The 18,037-nt window shown below is 46.3% G+C and overlaps 4 protein-coding genes across 4 annotated transcripts; 2 read left to right on the top strand and 2 right to left on the bottom strand.

Annotated features, from left to right (window-relative positions):
• Positions 1 to 3,816: 3,816 nt before the first annotated feature.
• AOL_s00043g679 (uncharacterized protein) lies at positions 3,817 to 6,373 on the top strand (the record flags this gene model as incomplete). The annotated part of the gene is made up of 4 exons (XM_011121165.1): positions 3,817 to 4,051; positions 4,251 to 4,681; positions 4,750 to 4,819; positions 4,899 to 6,373. The coding sequence occupies 4 exons, from the start codon at positions 3,817 to 3,819 to the stop codon at positions 6,371 to 6,373; spliced, it is 2,211 nt and encodes a 736-aa protein (XP_011119467.1).
• A 2,116-nt stretch (positions 6,374 to 8,489) lies between these two features.
• Positions 8,490 to 9,946, top strand: AOL_s00043g678 (uncharacterized protein; the record flags this gene model as incomplete). The annotated part of the gene is made up of 6 exons (XM_011121164.1): positions 8,490 to 8,514; positions 8,694 to 8,726; positions 8,824 to 9,234; positions 9,333 to 9,426; positions 9,502 to 9,549; positions 9,613 to 9,946. The coding sequence occupies 6 exons, from the start codon at positions 8,490 to 8,492 to the stop codon at positions 9,944 to 9,946; spliced, it is 945 nt and encodes a 314-aa protein (XP_011119466.1).
• A 736-nt stretch (positions 9,947 to 10,682) lies between these two features.
• On the bottom strand, positions 10,683 to 12,332 carry AOL_s00043g677 (uncharacterized protein; the record flags this gene model as incomplete). Its single annotated transcript, XM_011121163.1, has 3 exons — positions 10,683 to 11,189; positions 11,282 to 11,907; positions 12,014 to 12,332. 3 exons carry the CDS (start codon positions 12,330 to 12,332, stop codon positions 10,683 to 10,685), a joined length of 1,452 nt encoding a protein of 483 aa, XP_011119465.1.
• A 1,464-nt stretch (positions 12,333 to 13,796) lies between these two features.
• On the bottom strand, positions 13,797 to 15,380 carry AOL_s00043g676 (uncharacterized protein; the record flags this gene model as incomplete). The annotated part of the gene is made up of 2 exons (XM_011121162.1): positions 13,797 to 14,301; positions 14,332 to 15,380. The coding sequence occupies 2 exons, from the start codon at positions 15,378 to 15,380 to the stop codon at positions 13,797 to 13,799; spliced, it is 1,554 nt and encodes a 517-aa protein (XP_011119464.1).
• Between the last annotated feature and the right edge of the window lie 2,657 nt (positions 15,381 to 18,037).

Here is an 18,037-nt window from a genome sequence, read left to right as displayed (position 1 = left end):
TTCTCGGGGTTCAACCTTCAGCTGACGAGCCATGGAAAGATTTTTATGAGATTGATATCGCAGTTGTTTCACTCGGCCCTGGTAAGAAAGATCTGAATGTATGCGACTAAGTATGAAGCTTAGCCATGTCCGGCGATTTCATATTCATCGATATTGAAGTTCCCTGTCCGTGAATAAAGCTAGACAAGGGCGCAGCATCCAATAGAGTTGTTGGTCTTTCTTTCCCAGATGACGTACTTACTAGCGTAGCTGGTGGTGGGTATCTTCTTCAACAGAGAGAGAAGAGAAAAAAAAACTTGGATGTTGTATCTTTCCGAGCAGAGCTAAACGAGCATAAGGCTTCCTCCCAACTTGATAATCCATACAATGCATACAAACTTACATCCCATACTTACTACATACTACGTACATACAAACCAAACATGCTTCGTCTTGTCTCGGATATACAACCCTTCTTTTGAACGATTCCATCAAAAAGGAAAGAAAAACTTAAATCGCTCTTGTTCTTCGTTTTTAGTCCCGTCAAAAATGCCGACCATCTGATGCCTTGCATGAGTGATGGACAACTAGTTCTACACAATTTTGTTAAGAGCTCGAGGCACAGAACCATGCCTCCAACCAAACCCTAGCTGCATGTAACTTGCCTAACCCACGGACTTATGCAACGCTAGAAAACTTGCATCTGGGTACGGCAAGGTCACCTGACACACCAATTAAATGCATTTCAGCCAATAGCCACTGCTACGGGTTGAGGTTGAAGGTGCCAAATGTGGATCGAGGCCTTGCATTTATTCTTTTCTTTTCTTTCCTGAGTCGCTTATTCCCGGTTTCTAATTCAAGGCAAGGTCGATTTGCAACAAGATGGATAGCCTCTACCCTCGAGTAGCATAGCTTGGAAAACTTGTCTCTCTGGGTTTCGAGTACATCCCTTGGTGGAGTTGTTCGGTGACTGCAAATTAAGAATCGTTCTCCTCATTTTCACCCTAGCGTAAGGGGGGTATACTGAACTACGTACGTACCTTAGAAGCCACCTTTGCTATTGTTCAGCTGAGCTTAAGCTTGAGGATCGATCTCTAGAGTTCCCATGTTGCCCGAAACATGTCGATGTCTAGACCGGAGATCTCGAGTCAAGAACTGACGCCGCTTTCCCCTGCTGCTTCCCTAAGAATCGCAAGGAAAGCTGGGTGTCTCATGCTTCGCAGCCCTACTCTCCGTATCTTCGGATCCTCTTTGTTTTTTTCGAACATTCCATCCAGCATCTTCGATCAAATCCGGCGATAATATCGATCCAGTCTGTTGGAATCAGAGTCTCGAAAGAAAATGCGGAAGTATAACCGCTCGGTTCTCCCGCCTTTGTCCAAGGCATTGGGTCCGGGCTCAAAAGTGATTTAAATATCTCACCCAGTCTCCTGATCTCTGCACTGATTCATATACTTCCTGATCACATCCGATCTGAGACCTTGGAAGCCACGCACCCAACAAACATCCATCCATCATGGACCTTATCCACTCCCTGTCGGCGAATTTGATTCCGAGCCACCAACCACCAAGCAACTAATTGCGATTCAGATCGTACGGATTTCTCCATCGAATTCGTTTCTGGAAAATGGCCAGTCTTCATTGGATAAGGGTCTACCGCATCGTCAAGAGCGGGAAATGAAACATTGTGGATAGCGGGGTCGAGGCCCATCAACGTGATCAAGGCGAAGTGGAAAGAAAAATAAAAAAGAGATGATACGATAGACTTTCTTCGATTCAAAAGAAGTGGGTTCTCATGCGTTGTTTGCAGATACTATTATGCAAGCAGATTCCATAATATTGCAAGGACCAAGGTTCTTTCTACATCCTTGAACCATTCCCTTTTTTAACGCACAATGGGAGAAAGAGGTGGGCATTTACGAGGAGAATGGGGAGGACAAGGAGGATCTGAGAGGAGGGTCAGAACCAAGGCACAGACTTGCTGGTCACCTGCAACTGAAATGCATGCATAGACATCCATCCAACTTTTCTCACTTCTGGGCATTCTATTTGATCGATTCGTCCTACTACTACTATTATTTTCCATTAAAGTTCGTCTGAACAAAGTGGCCAGGAGGTCAGCTTACGGGTTTTTGGAAAGAAGACCGTGGCACCAACCCACAAGTACATACATAAATGTCGTAAACCAACTTTTCTTGACTATCTTGGGTTACTATCCGGCGACTTATTCCGTAGTAGTGTATCCCTCCCCAGCTAGTTCAGCTATCATTGCATTGCCTACATGTCTAACCAGGTCGTAGTTAGCTCTCATAGCCCCTCCCCTCCTTCGAGGTTTTGATACTTGCGAATTTCGAAAGAGAAGTCCAGGGTCCCTCGCTCCGAGCTTTCCTCCTCCGCTTTTCGACCACATCATGCAATGCAATCTCTCTATGCACTCAAAAAATATGATGCAGCCATTCATGTCAAGTTTACCCGAAAAATATGCATGGTTCGTTCAGCGTACTGGATACCAAACGATACTTTTAGGCTTTTCCTGGCTATCGCATCTCTAATCGGAAGACCAGTGTGTTCCCACCATGTGTTCCCAAACTCTCTCGTGATTATGATGCATCATTTTGTCTTACCATTATGATATCGATATCGACTGACATTTTGGATTTCAGCCGATGGCTGTATCTATAGATCGATAGCCCATTCGGTCCCAACAGCCATGGCCAGGCCCTCAGACTCCCTTGTGTTGTGTGCGTTGGCCATGTCGTCGTCGTTGGCTCGCACGGTCTCTGTGGAGACTGCCGCAGATCTCGCAACTCCACGTTTTTTGGTAGCGCTTCGAGACGAGAGCGAGAGCCTGTCTCCAATGCGATTCATAAAATATTACATGTCCGTCTACTACTACTACCACCACCACCACCACCAATATCACTACCATCACTGCTAAACACCATCCATCCATCTCAAGGACCTCTTCCGGGATTATATTACCACACCTTTTCAATCTGATCAATCAGTCAATCCATCAGCCGACCACCTCACCATCGGACTAGTGTAACTCCTTGGATTGTAATGTCGTACCAATTTTTCTGACCATTCGCAGTTAATTCGAAATAATTCCAGGAGCCCTCTCAGTCACATTGTGATCAATCGCAAAAAAGAAGTCGGTGCTCCTCCTCCTTCTCTTCCTCCTACTCCAGTTGGAAGGTCATTTCTTTAATTTTATGAAATTAAAGAGCGACAATTCTCCACTTCTACATTGAAGAAAAGTTGCCTCCCAGGAACGGGTCGGCTGCGCCGGCTTTCCGCTTGACGTGTGGAGACTTTGGAAGATCGCGGGTTTCACAGGAAATCCCGCAGCTAACCAGGTCCTCTTAAGCTCCCGTTCGGTCACAATTCTTGCGTGCTCTTGCTTATCGGCTTACAAGCTTGAACAATCTGGAGGCTGATCCCTGGATTGGGGTTTGGTCCCAGCTCGGCTCATGCACCCACCATTGGCACTCAATTTCCCGTTTCTCGTCCCGCATCCTGCTCGCCAGGCCCGTGCCATCTCAAGGTGTCACACGTCTAGAAACCAGGAATTCAAACCCAGGCTGGATCTCGCGCGGGAGGAGCGCCCGAGATACGAGTGCGCACCCCGCCTCCTTCAGCATCCGAAAAGCCTGACGATTTGAAGAACCCTGCAGATATAATCTGTGATTTGCAAGGGAAACAAAGGAAGATTTCAAACCCAAGATATCCATTACTTGTCTTTCTGCCTTGCCTGCTACCCGCAGCCTCGTCCCGATCTTGTGCATATATAGATACGTCTATAATCTGGATTTAGGAATGCAAGAGGCTCACGCGATGCCACTGACAAGTGCATCGTTATCGCTTTTGCAAAAGAGGCATAGAAAGAGGGGGTTTGATCATGTCGCTTCATACGTGGCCGAACAAGTTGCCTATCCTCCTGGACAAAGTGGAGACGAGAACGTCGAAACGGACAATCCCGCTTCCCCAAGAAAATCATCGATCATCTTACTGGGCGAAGAAGCAGCTGGTCCCTCTCGAAGTGCAGCCCAGGGTCACATCCAACCAAAAGGTGAGAACCCCAAATACTGCAGCCCATCTTCAATTTCCACCAATGCCGAGGACCCTCAAACTTGAAAAATGAAAAGAGGTCGCCGATAGGTGAAGAAGCTGAATGCTATTGCATGATAATATTTCCTCGGATTTACGAATGCATGTGTTGAGAATGCATTTGGATGAGAGCTAACATTTGATTTGCTAATATCGCACAGAAACCTGGTCAAAGTGTGATAGGAAGAGTGACGAGTCGCCTGGGCCTGCATTGACGCTCACTGCCAAAACGGTATCAAGAAAACGCCAACGCTATGATAGCTCTTTGATATCACCAATCAAGGAGAATAGTGCGGAAGATGGCATCAGATACGGATCCGAGACAACATATGTATCTTGGTCCACATCATCCGGTCGAAAACCTGCAGATACTTCGCGAGTGACTGCCGCAAGGGAGGCTTTTGAAAGGAGAAAGAGGCACAAGATGCATGAGTCTCGGCAGAAACCCGCGAGTACAAGCAAAAAAAAGGAAAGCCAAAATGGAAAGAAGAAGAAAGGCAAGGCAAAGGAGCCTAGACTACCACAGCCAGCTTTTGGTGTTTTGGCGTCGTCGGCGGTTGAATCGGAGCACCTATCGGGTGCAAGATTGACGGTACGTTGAATTTCTCCACATTTTCCCTTATCCGAGTTAAGCACCATCTAATTTTTTCATATCCATAGGTGAGACCGCGAATTACTACCGGGTTATTCCACAAAGGAAGAATATCTGGACTCAAGAGTCGAGCGGCCCGTAAGAATTCTATCGCTCAACATTATTCGATACAACCTATCTCTGTGGAATGACTAATCTGACTGACGATTATATCTAGTTCCCGATCTTACGTTCTGCGAAATGGACTTCTTAAGAAATGGGCCATCAGAGAGCCGCCCGGCTCAGCAAACTGGGGGGGGGAAAGGCAATGGTAAAAGGCGGACAGAACGTGACACTACTAATGAAGAGATATCATCGTTTTTCAAGAGAGCCGCTTCGCCTCTCAGAAACGAGAACACAGGCCCTCTCCCGAGCCGTGCTAAGCACTATGCAGCGCCACTAGAAGTACGAGAAAAATCAAAACAGAGCAATAGCCAACCAGAAAACCATCCAACAGCAAGCCACTACAAAATTTTGTCACGGGATGACCAGGAAAACAATGCACGGGATCTGCTAGAAAGAAAATTGTTTTGCTCCCCTTCTTACCTACAAAACTCACCAAATCGAAGCAAAGCATCCACCTATACCCCGACCTACCGAGTACCCCACTCAGAGCAACCTACTTTTGGATCGCTTTCCGTCAATTCTTCCGGAAATACGCATCGAATTCGCCAACAGGCTACATCTTCAGAGACGGGCAATCCAGTCGTGAAGTGGCTCGAAAGAACGTCTCGAGAATACCAACAAGAACTAGAAAGTGATATTCGCGATAAGCGCTCCTTCCTAGGGTCATCAGTCCGTGAGTTTAATGGATTGGGCGGCGGTCCGAACCCCCTCTCGGCAAAGATACCAGCCAACTCGCCAATATTACAAGCCAGAGTTGAGAGGGATGCGGGTGTTGGAGAGAGGTTGAGTATTCACCCCGATGAGAGTGTAATAACGGGCGGTGCAAATATATCCCTACCACGGTCCCAGGTGGAGAGATCCATCCTTCGTTGGCAATCTGATGTGGTTCGCGAGCCCCACAAGTCTTTCGGACCCCATGACGAAATTTTTGGTAGGCCCGTCTATAGCTTGCAAGAAGAGACTGATATACAACCTTGGCATGATCCAGACCCGCGGCACCTAGCCGGCGGGTTAAACGATAGGTTCACGTTCGAGCAACCAATACGAAATGATAACATTACTATGGATGACCACCCTGTGTTGTACCAAGCTGGTGTCCCAGCATCGGGGAGCGAACATGCTTACCCACCCAAAGAAGGTGTCCTTTGGAGTGACTTGTTGGGGGCGGCACAGATCTCATTAGGCAGTAACCAAGACCGAAGCCAGGAAGCGGAAACAACCAGTCTCTATTTCAACAATCGAGGCTTGGTTGCCGAAGAATGCGAATACCAGGCCACCCGAGGGAAAAGGCGAGGCGGGCCAGGCATGGACAGTTCCGACGGGTATGCAGACTTTGACACTAACTTGGAAAAAAATGGGATATACGAAGGCGGGGATTTAGATGGCTTGGGTTGTCCTATAGTAGGAGAAAATGCGAATGCGGATCTTCAATCGGAACAAGATCAGGCTCCTCACGTGAGAAACAGTATTTCAGAAATGCCGCAGCTCGGGCCGAAGAATTTCTGGAGACCACATCGACTTTACTAATTCTGCATGCAAATTTGGTGTTAAGATTCTCTATTTTGAAATTTTGACTGAATAGATTCCATGAATCGGACTGGGGTCTAGCTGGATCATAGAGAACTAGATTGATTTGACCTTTTCTTCTAATAGAAGGTATATAGTTTTTTTTATTAAAAAACCAGGCTAGTTAAGAATTATCAATGATTCGAATCGAAGATACAACATTAAATTCTTTAATCTAAACTACCCAAATCCATGGATTTCGAATTCAATCTAAACAGTGTGTGCAGATATGGCCTCGCTCGTTCCCAGATATCATATGAGATATAATATAATAAAGTACAAACTCTACCTATAAGCTCTACTCTAGGGCTCGGGTTTAACCACTCTGGTCGTCGAAGCTAGATCTATTATATATACCTAAGTATGTATATATATATAATTACCGATAGAAAGTGTACGGCATCGTCCTACGGTTAGATTAATGGAGCATGATATCTGCCAGAATTAATATGTGTTGAAGTGACGTTGAAATGCCTTGTCGCCTACCGGCGTCGCCTGGCGCAGGAAGCCTCAGGCTAAAGCGCATGGAGTCGCTAGGCAAGATCTTGATGCGATGGGCACTAACACGTGCGCGATAAAAAAAATGAAAGGGTATGACAGCCCTAAATCTTTGAGGAGAGTTCATAGGCATCGAACCGGTCCTATGACTTTGTCAGTTCTCGTCTAGCTAACTTGGTTATGCTAGGACTCAGCGGTCTGTCGGTGTTTTATGTAAAACGGATGTTTTTGCATGTTAAAATATCATCCGTCGGCATGGCCTCGGAAGACATTTCTGTAATATATTTTATACACTGTCGTCCCCGAGTTGACGAGGGACGGTTAACATGTCTGTCAGTATATTAATATAAGCTTACTAGAAGCTGTTGTTTTCCCGGAGACTCAGCCAGCTGAACCAGCTTAGCTTAGCCAGCTTGGAGGGGCTTGCCGAACTCCGAAAGACAAGAGTCCCCTGCTGTCCCTTGTCTGAAGATTAATATTACCGAACCCTTCCTTCCGCCCTTCTTTTTCGTCGTGAATGTTGACCGGCACAAACTGTAGGATTTGGAGCTGACGTATGTTTATTCTTAGGGTCGGAGAAGGAGATGCAAGCATTGCGCCGATTGTATGGACCCAAAGATGTGTCCGAGAGCCAGGCAGATAATATTAATGGGAGTGGATACTCAAAGTTAACGGCACTGTATGCACCGCCGCCCTTGAGAACATGACATAAGAGATGGGATACGATTGTATTCCTATTTTGGGGAATCCTTTCCCGGAATAGCTAGCAGCTAGATGAATATTATAGTAAGTGAGCGAATGAGGCTTGAAGTTTTTATAGCAGAAGCGACGATTCTTCTTCTCCTTAGCTAGTGGGATGATGACTGTATGTACCTACTTTGGTCGGGGACATGTATCTCAGCCTCACATTGGTATCTCGAATTCGGCAAGCAGAAGTACCACGTACCATGCCGATGATACTATAGAGTCCTTTTTTCCTTTGTTTATTTCTTTATGCATATGCTGAGTCAAATAATGCATTGCTTCTAAGTGCTAAGTACTTAATTAGTAACCTTAAGAGATAAAAGGCTGAACCCTCCTGATAGACGCATATGCGTGGAGATGTATGGATGTCGGTACGTACCTGTTGACTCGACTGGCTGAATGACCCGACTGGCTGGGAACAAGCCGTGCAGCAGGCGGAATATCGTCACACCGTCGTATCATGATATCAAGATATCTGCCTCTCCTCTCCTCTCTTCTCCCCTCCCCTTCCCTTTCTTCATCTCATCTCATCTCGTACCATCCTTCACCTCTTTCCATCTGAAAGATCACCTTACAGGACTCAAATACGCCGCGAACCAGACTGGGGCTTTGTTTGTAGCTACTGCGAGAACCAACGTTGACTAGAGTCGATAAGGCGAAAGGGTTGCTTGGCTACTTTGGCTGCTTCCAAGGATCTGTTGCTTCAGAAAGGATAATAACCCCAGCCCGCCAGCCCACCCAACCTCAAAATCGTCACCTTCGAATTCATCCCTTTGATTTCCTCCAGAAACACTAACAGCGGGAAAAACTTGTTCCATCGGGAAGCGCTTCAAAAATGGCCTATTATCATTCGAATCCAGGTGCGTAATTAACTGTCTTTGTCTGGATGCCGGATGGCTTCCACATGCACTGTGCTACCCCGCCAAGCCATCGCCATCGACTCGATTCGATTCGACTCGACTTCCCCCACCACCATCACCATCACAGTCAAGCGGATGTTTGGATGAATGCTGACATCGAACTCGACAATGTCATCTAGACGACTTGCCAATCCACGCAGAGCCGGAACAAGGTATATATCTCTACCAAACCCTTCATATCCATAAACTAGTCTCTTCTATCGATTCCGCTCGGTTACTAACTCTCGTCTTTCTTTCAAAACAATACAGCTGCTCAAATCCTCTCCGGTCAAGGAAACCGAAAACCCTCATATCCTCCCCAAAACCAAAACCAAAACCAAGGCGGATACAATACCAACCAGTACAATAACCAATACTCAAATAACCAATACGGTGCCCATGGTGGTTACGGAGGAAAACCGCAGCCACCAATCCCCCAACAGCAGCAGCAGCAGATCCATGGTCCCAGTAGAACATACAGTCATTCGTCACATGGAGGCACACCGGGTCCCATTCCTGGTGGATTCCCCCAGTCACCACCACCTGGACATAATAACAATACGGGATTTGCTGCAGGTCTTCCTGCTAGACCTGGTAGCTCGAGACCTCCACCAACACCTGCACCACCACAAGGAGCCGATCCAACATTGTACCCGTTGTTCAAGGCGGTTGATAAGGATGGTATGTTATGTTTTTTTTTTTCGGTATTGGAGTGATATAAGATTTTCGGAAATTTGGATGACTAAGTAGCCATTATTTCTTTAATTTTTACATAATAGGCAGCGGACAGTTAAGTGAGAAGGAACTACAGGCGGCTCTGGTTAACGGTGATTGGACCTCTTTCGACCCACATACTGTACGAATGATGATCAGGTAAGATCATGCAGAGCCGAGGTTGCACAGAAATTCGGACAACGTGGCTAAGACACATGGTGTTTAAATTTAAAGAATGTTTGACACGGATCGTGATGGCACGATTGGTTTCAATGAATTTTGGTATGACATGTCTTCTCCCTAGTGTATGCGTATAGTTTAAGGTGCTAACATGAAATGCAAAAGTGGACTTTGGGGTTTCCTAGCCGCCTGGCGTGCCCTCTTTGACCGATTTGACACCGACGGCAGCGGCAACATCAGCTATCAGGAGTATTCTAACGCTCTTTCGGCATTTGGTTACCGTCTCTCACCGCAATTCGTCACAATTCTATTCAAATCGTACGACAAGCGAGGGAAAAATGCGATATCATTCGATTTGTTTGTTCAGTCGTGTATTTCGCTAAAGAGAATGACAGAAGTTTTTAAGAAGTACGACGAGGACAGAGATGGATATATTACACTGAGTTTTGAGCAGTTCTTGACGGGTGAGTTGCTGCTCAATACTTTTTATTTTGGATGAATGGTTTCTTGTTTTTTTATTATTTGATTGGGGGGGGTTTGAGCTAATTCTTTTTCCTATAGAAATTCTACGACAACGCTAAGCTTTGGATTATGATGAAACGAACAATGCTTTTTTTCCCCTTCTTCTCTTTCTATGTCGTTACTGCGGTATCTGAGGGCTATCATTATTTTCTAAAGTCATTTTCTTGGGTGGAATATCCTGGGGCTTCTTTTGTTTGTCCTTCGTTCTCTATTGCATGAATCCCAAATATCCCAATTGCTACTTGGACATCTTCGAGGTAATGGCGTCGCCTTCTTCCGTTTCTTCGCCAGGTCGGTAGCGGTGATTTATTGAGGGTCTGTTCCTACTGTTCGAGATGCCCATCTGCTGTTGTCTGTGCATAATCCCCCTATGCCCTGTTTTCTCTTTCTGAGCCCTTTTGCATCTGTCTCGGGACCTTGCCCCCCCGAACCCCCCATTTTGTAGATATTTCCCATGCGAATCTCACGATTATACCCTTTGATTACAATCCGTGTGTATCATTTTTGGTAACCCTGGATAGGGAGGTTTAATCGTAGATACGATGTCAATTAAATTACAAACTTTTTCGTTTATTTTGTTTTCATTTTATGCATCGAAACAAGAATACTTATCACAAAGCCTAACTCTTCAAACCCACACAAAGTCCACTCGAACGCCTCCACACCAGAAACCACATTATTCCACTTCCGTATTCCATTCGTGTCCTTTTCTTTTACACTGTCAACTGGACCTCGACCACTCCCTTCATCGACTCTCTCAAGGGCTTCAGCGCCTCTGCAACCTCCTTCTCTACAAATTTCCTTGTCTGCTCCGGTGCCCTTCCGACAAAAGTCTCAGGCTTCAATAGTTCCTCCAACTCTGCCCAAACAGGTTCAAAGAAAGAATCTTTCTTAACCCTCTCGACTAAATCGTTATCACCACCTTCCATCTTTACGACGGCACCGGCGGCGTGGGAGTGTACTCTAATAGCTTCGTGAGTATCTTGTCGGCTTGCACCCTTGGCGACCATGGCCATGATGATGTTTTCGGTGGCCATGAAGGGGAGTTCTTCTTTGATGTGTTTGTTTAGGATGGCTGGGTAGATTACTAGACCCGAGGCGACGTTGTTGAGGATTGAGAGGAGGACGTCGGCGGTGAGGAAGGCTTCTGGGATCATGATTCTGCGGATGGCAGAGTCGTCGAGAGAACGTTCGAGCCATTGGGTTCGGAAGGTTGCCAACTATGTGGAAAAAAAAAGGTAATTTTGTTTAGTTTGTATGTAATGTTAGGTTATAGAAGGAGGAGGGGGGGATAAAAGGATTGGTTTCTTACAGCATCATTCGCCTTATTCCCCAACATTCTTCCGAGAGAACATATTCTCTCCGACCTCATCGGGTTCCTCTTATAAGCCATAGCCGAGCTACCGATCTGATCCTTCTCAAATGGTTCTTCCATCTCCTTCTTCGATGCCAACAATCGAATCTGTGTTCCTATATTCTCGGCTGTAGCTCCGAACCCAGCCAAAGCTTGCACGACATCGATATCAATCTTTCTAGAGTATGTCTGCGACGTAACGGGGTATGCATATTTAAACCCAGCCATTTCGGTAACCAACTCATCCAATTTCTCAACTTTATCATGATCGCCCTGGAAGATGGCAAGGAAAGAAGCTTGGGTACCCGTTGTACCCTTGACGCCACGGAAACCTAAATCATCTCTCGCGCGGATGAAGTTTCGGAGATCCCAGAGGAGGTCTTGGATCCAGAGGGTTGTGCGTTTTCCGACGGTGGTGAGTTGGGCTGCTTGGCCGTGGGTGTAGCCTAGGGTTGGAGTGGCGGCTTGTTCGACGGCGAATTTGGAGAGACGGTCGATTAAGGTTGCGAGTTTGGGAATGAGGATGTCGAAACCTTTGCGCAGGAAGATCAAGTCGGCGTTGTCGGTGCAGTAGCATGATGTTGCTGTTAGAGCTATGGTTAGCTGAGGGTCATGGATTTTGATTTGACAGTGTATATTGATATTAAAGATAGGTGGGGGAAGAGGAAGGTGGGGAGATTTAATTCATACCGCCATAGTGAATAATCCCAGCTGCAGCCGGAGCTCTAAGTCCATAAGCATGAACATGAGCCATAACATCATGTCGTCTCCTCTTTTCTTCCTCTGCTGCGACTTTGAGATCTTCTTCATTGACTTCAACGGAAGCTTCCATCTGGGCGATAGCTTCGTCTGAGATATCGACTCCCAATTGTTTTTCGGCTTTGGCGAGCCACAGCCAGAGGTATCTCCAGGTAGTAGAACGGGTCTTTGGGGAGAATAAGACAGCCATGTCATTGCTGGAGTTCCAGCGACCCGCGAGAGGGGTGGAGTAGCGGTCAATGGACGACATTGTATTGTATATTGACGGACAGTGGGGTTTTTATGACGTTGGTTTTTGATGTTGGAAGAAGCTGTCTATAGTTCAGTACGGTCGAGAACGAAATTAGCATCCCCTCAGAGGTAAAAAACAAAACAAATAAGAATAGATACAGAAAAGAAAAAGAAAGAAAGATTCTAGGAGGGTTTTTATATTCGAACATACCTTTGACAATCAGCTATAGTGATACAATCGAAGTCCCGAATGTGCAAGTTGTGGATATGCTTCAAATCGGGTGTTGGAGAAAATTTTAGGAAGGTGGGATGTTGGAGAGTTCGGATGGATGGCGGGGCACACCTAAAATCTCCCATCTCCGATCCCGCATCCCGTAAACAGGTTCGGGTTCGGGCTTCAATCGCCACAGCCCACTATCAGGTCATACATAGTCAATTCCACAACCCGGGTGCACGGAAACCTCTAGTAAATTAAATCGTGTGTAAGTATATGTAGAAATATGTAATATGTATGTAGTATGTATATATATACCCAAAACTATATAGAAAGGACTAATAATATGTATAGGTGGAAGATATTGATATATAAAGGAATCCCCGTCATGTCATTCTTTTATTTTTGATAAAAAAACTCCCAGATTTTTTGGTTTTTGGGCCTCCGAGACCTTTTTTTTTTGAAAGGCTTCAATGGCCTTCCCTTCCGAAGTTCTAAATACATGCATTCTTTTTTTTAGGTCTCTGCCTTCCATTGCTTTTGAAGAAGCTTTTGTTTCGTCGAAATAGTAAAGAAAGCGTAAAAACGGGACATCATCCTCCACCCAGCATTTCTATCGGTAAAACATATTGAGAAGAAGCAACCCCAGCATTAAAAAGAATACTAACAAGTTCTTTTTTTTTTTTTTTTTGTTTGTGAAGTTTATGTGAGGATACGATTCCATATGAGGAAAATAAACAGAACGCGTGCGTAAAAGAGATGAGATTGTTTTTTTTTTAAAAGCATACCTATGGAAATAATAAGCCCATGGTTTGCTCAGAGGTAACTTGGAACGGTGGTATCCTGCAATATTCGTCAGGTTCCCCGATCGTTGTGATAAGAAATATGAACAGTTGATAAAACGCAATCAGTCCACCGTCGTAAAAAGATAAAAAAAGGAAAATTAAAGAGAAGAAACGATGCACTATTTTTTCGATTTCGTGCCCGAGAAAAGTTGAGCGGTTTTGGCATTTTGGGAGGAGAAGCGATCGCGAGAATTCGATATTGAACAGAGCCCGGATAGAAAAAAAAAAAGAGAAAAAAAGAGAAGAAAAAAGAGGTACGCCCGCCAAATGCTCGATAAAGAAATCGGATTAATAAAGAATATAAGTTGGCGAAAGACATGTGCGCGAATGAATAGAGAGTTTCATAGTGTCGGAACCGTATCCGGATCACGCTTAGGGCGGATGTTTCATCGGAAATAATGGTAGAGAGATAAGGACGGTTGGTTTAAATGTCTTCAAACGGTGTGTCATTATACCGCTTCGCCTGTTCAATTATCTGTCTTCTGGTTAGGAAGGTGGAACCATGAACAGGGCGAGGATTGGAAGGTGGAGTCGCGATGGCCGTGGTAGGAGCTAGACGACGACTGGTAGACGGGGGAGTATCCTCCCCCTTGACAAAGTTTGGGCTCCCCACGCATGAGGCGTTTCCGACAAGATGAGTGGGGAGTGAAGCATGTCTTCTACCAAGAGACCGTGTTCCAAAAGACGTAGGGGTATTGAGATCCATACTATCGTCTGCAAATTGGTTCATGATCTCACGATCGCTTCGGCTATAATTGATTCCTTTCTTGGAGGACTTTACCGGCGGCACAGCCTTTTCAGCCCTTCGGACGGTCTTAGCGTCGAGAAAGGTTTCTAAAAAGGCAATTGTCTCGTCCCTATTTCGAGGCGGGGAAACATCGGGTCGCCCTAGATATGGGAGAATGATTCGCTCCGGTTCCCGGTTTCCGCTGGAGGTAGGGGTCTCCTAGGACGCATACCCAACGGACAAGAGGCGACTGGAACGAGCAGGTGTATTGAAATCGTGTACGAATGGATTCGAATAGGCCATCATGGAGCTCTTTTTTTGTCTTGACACCATATCAAGACCAGTTCGAATATTGAATCCACCGGGGGTCGTTGGCTTGGAAGCAGCTGCGGATCGTGCAGCTGAGTTGGTAGCTCTTGTTGTCATCCTGGTAGAATTAGGATTGATAATATCTTGGACAGCTGAAGACGTCTGCGCTGGTTGCAACATCTGCATTGCCTGGGCCTGGGCAGCGACAAGCTCTGGGTTTCTGTACATTGGTGGCACACCATACTTGGCCCATTCGACTTCAGGAGTCTTTGGGATTTCGATTGGTCCAGGGACATCCCATCCGTTTTCCTCCAGCCTCCAATGGTGCTTATTCTGATGGACATTGGTCTTCTGGGCACCCCGAGACGCAGCGATGACTCTAGCAGCAAAGCGCTCGGGTCTATCGAGAGCAGTGGTTTTCATACGAGATAGGGTGGAGATATCTGTCAAACACTGTTGGCGCTTTTTGCGGAGCATTGCGATGGTAGACTTTAGGACGATGACGTCAGGGTTCAGCTCGGTTCTACTCAAGTATCTGGCCATGATATTGGCAGGGCTATCGAAATCAGCATCTGCCATTTCATCATCGGAATCTTCATCCATAGCTGCATCGAAATCAGCGACATTTTGAAGCTTCTGGGCAAACTCAGCAAGTCTACCATCAAGGTTCCCTGGCTGAGAAAGAATAGGAGATTGAAATATCGCAGGAGGCGAAGCGGTCGACCGTTTTGTTTCCTGTGGAGTCAATAATGCAGTCTCATAGACGTCATCCGGTGACGCTGGGCCAACTGGCTTATCAATCATCATGGCATCTCCTCGAGGGGATATAGGCGACGGCGCCTGTGTGATTGGGCTGTATAGTGGAGTTTGTGGTGCCTCCACAGGGACATATCTCGATGGGGCAGAAACATGGCGTTTCTGTGGAAACGAAAGTGGAGCTTCGGTATCGCTTAAATAGTGTTTGTTCGACATATTGCAAAAACAAGACCGAAGGGTCTGAAACTCGAAAGGAAGACGATGTAACAGTCGGGATAGGTGGTAGATAGAAGTCCTTTGAGAGAATTTGGGAGGGTTGATTAGCCGTGATCAAACGGGTGGTTGCCGATATAAAGGTCGGATCGGTGAGTCGTGGGCAAGGATCCAGCAGAATCGAGATAATTAATAGCGAGTAGCAGGGCACAGAGTATTACAAGGATCTGATATAGAAAACGAACTGGAACTTGGAAGCAGAACTTTTGTTGATGATGACGAAGTTAGAAAGGAAACGTTTCGGTCATTAAAGGGCAAGTGGTGGTGATGATGATGATGGCAGAGGGGTGAGGAGAGGGAGGGGGTGAGGGGGAGGGGGGTGAGGAGGTGGATAGAGAACGTGGTATTAGTGAAGCGTGGTGGAAATTGATGGAAGAAGACGCCGAGAACAGGAGCGAGAGGCAATGTGTTGTGTCGACGTCGACAGCTGGCGGTTAGTTTTGATTAGGGAGATTTATAAGCGACGTTGACGCAAACAACAACAGGAAAATTATTATATCAGCGGCGGGGACAGATAAGGAGACAGTGGCAGAGGCAGATACAAGACAGTGGCGGTGACACACACTATTCACACCATGTACATCGTTGTGCTAATCAAAGAAACGATATGACGGTGGTGGTGGAAGTAGTGATGGGATGTCGACAGGAGCAGTTGATGACAGAGAGGAAAGGACGGAGAGTCAGGAAGAGAAAATGGTGACGGTAAAACTGCGCCGCCAGCAAATTTTTGGACGAAGTGTGAGCGAAAGAGAAAAATAACAGCCCTGGCTATCGTCCCAGAGCAAGATTACAGGCAAGTGCGAGAGGCCCCTGTCCAAAAGCCCCGATCAAAGACGACGGACACAACGGAAGACTGGGGTCCGGAGATTGTTTGCCTTCTTAGCCTTCGGAATGGAACAACTTTTTTCTTCCTTTGGTTTCGCTCAGTTCTTTCTCTTGCAGCCGAAGCACTAAGTATGGGTTCCCAAGGGCAGCCCGGCCTAAGACCTATTCTTACCCCCTTTGCAACGTCGTAAGCGTAAATGTTGGACTGGGTCTGGTATGATGTGGCCGCCTCAAAACGGAGACTGCGACGAATGTGATTTGATTGTGCACACAGCAGGGGAAAAATGTTCACCGGTCACAGACAGCAAGCAAGAAATCCTTTTCACTTCTGAATAGACACAGGGGAAGAGAAGAAAGAAAAATATTCTATATCTAGTAGGGTATCGACGACAGAAAGGTAAAGAGGAGGAAAAACACTCCGTATTGAGGAAGAGGCTGATAATATATATGCAAGACAGGCCGAAGAAAAGGAAGAGATGACGATATAGAAAAACTGTCGTGAAGGAATGAGATGAGAGAGGATAGATGGATGGATGGAGAGGGGGTTGAGAAGATGATGAAGGGAGAGAGAAAAGGAGAAAGGGTATCAACAGATTGCAATGAGGTATAATTCCGGTGTGAGGAGGGCTGGAAGAAGAGAGAGGGAAGGAAGGGGGGGTCGACGAGGGAAAGAAAGTCAGAAAATTATATGATATTGGGGATGAATGATCCTGTTGGTGTGGGTGGGTGGTGTACATACAGTCCAGCCCATACATGTGGGTGTGGAGAGACGTGCGTCGAGCCTCCTCCCATACTTGCAGTACGATCGAACGGTGCTTCTCCCACCCCCAGCGTTACAGGCCTTGCAAGCAAACGCCCAGAAAACCAGCCAGCCCAGCAAGCCATGAATTGATGGGGGGTGGATCCTGGCTGGGTCCTTAGCGAAAGAAAACCTCCATGCAATGAGGTTAATAGGCCCGCAGATACCTGCTCACTGGTTGGTAGCGAGCGAATGGCAAAAAAAGCAGCTATCGCTCAGAACGGCCAGTCCTCGCTCTCTACCCCAGGAGGCTGTTGGATTTCTGGTCAATCTTTGCCGTAGACGCTACAACATCGACTGTTGTTACTGCCATGTTGGTGCTAGTCGACGAGATGAATATGGTATGATTAGGCTGGGAACAGCCAACAGTCTCTCGTCGACTCCACTCCGAATGTACCTTCCATGTACTTCTGGCAGGCTGGATACCCGCTGTCAAATCCTCAGCTTCTCGACCGCAGGAAAACGCAAGATGATATCAAACCATCTGCGTTGGCCGGTGGTATCCAACAGGCAATTTACCCGCCAGTCCAAAATAGATCTAGGATGCAATTGCCCAGGCCGTTCGTTGGTAGAAACATCAATCATGATCAGTCCTCTTTGGACGATGTTGAATTCTGAACCATTCATGCTGTGATATATATACCCAGTATATATATGTAGCTAAGGACCCTGGGTCTTTTGAGCTGGCGGTGCACGTCGACGTCGACATTCTTCCTCAGATCACATTTGCAATCTTAAAAAAAAAAAAAAAAAAAACAACGACCATGGCCCTGCAAACTGTCCTTTATTCCCAGGTCAAGGTTGTTTTTTCTTCCCATGCATGCGTTTTTGCCAGCAAATGAAAGGATCTAAACCCAGACATGCCAAGCGGGCCTGCTGTACGAACCCATGAACCCGGCCGTTTGGTTCCGGGCCAGCAAATTGGCTTTCCTTTCTTATTTTAAGTGGGGCTTCTGATTGCTGAATCTGGCTGTGA

Source organism: Orbilia oligospora, assembly GCF_000225545.1.
Source record: "Orbilia oligospora ATCC 24927 unplaced genomic scaffold scaffold00043, whole genome shotgun sequence".
Lineage (NCBI taxonomy): Eukaryota > Fungi > Ascomycota > Orbiliomycetes > Orbiliales > Orbiliaceae > Orbilia > Orbilia oligospora.
This window is presented reverse-complemented; position numbering and strand designations above follow the sequence as displayed.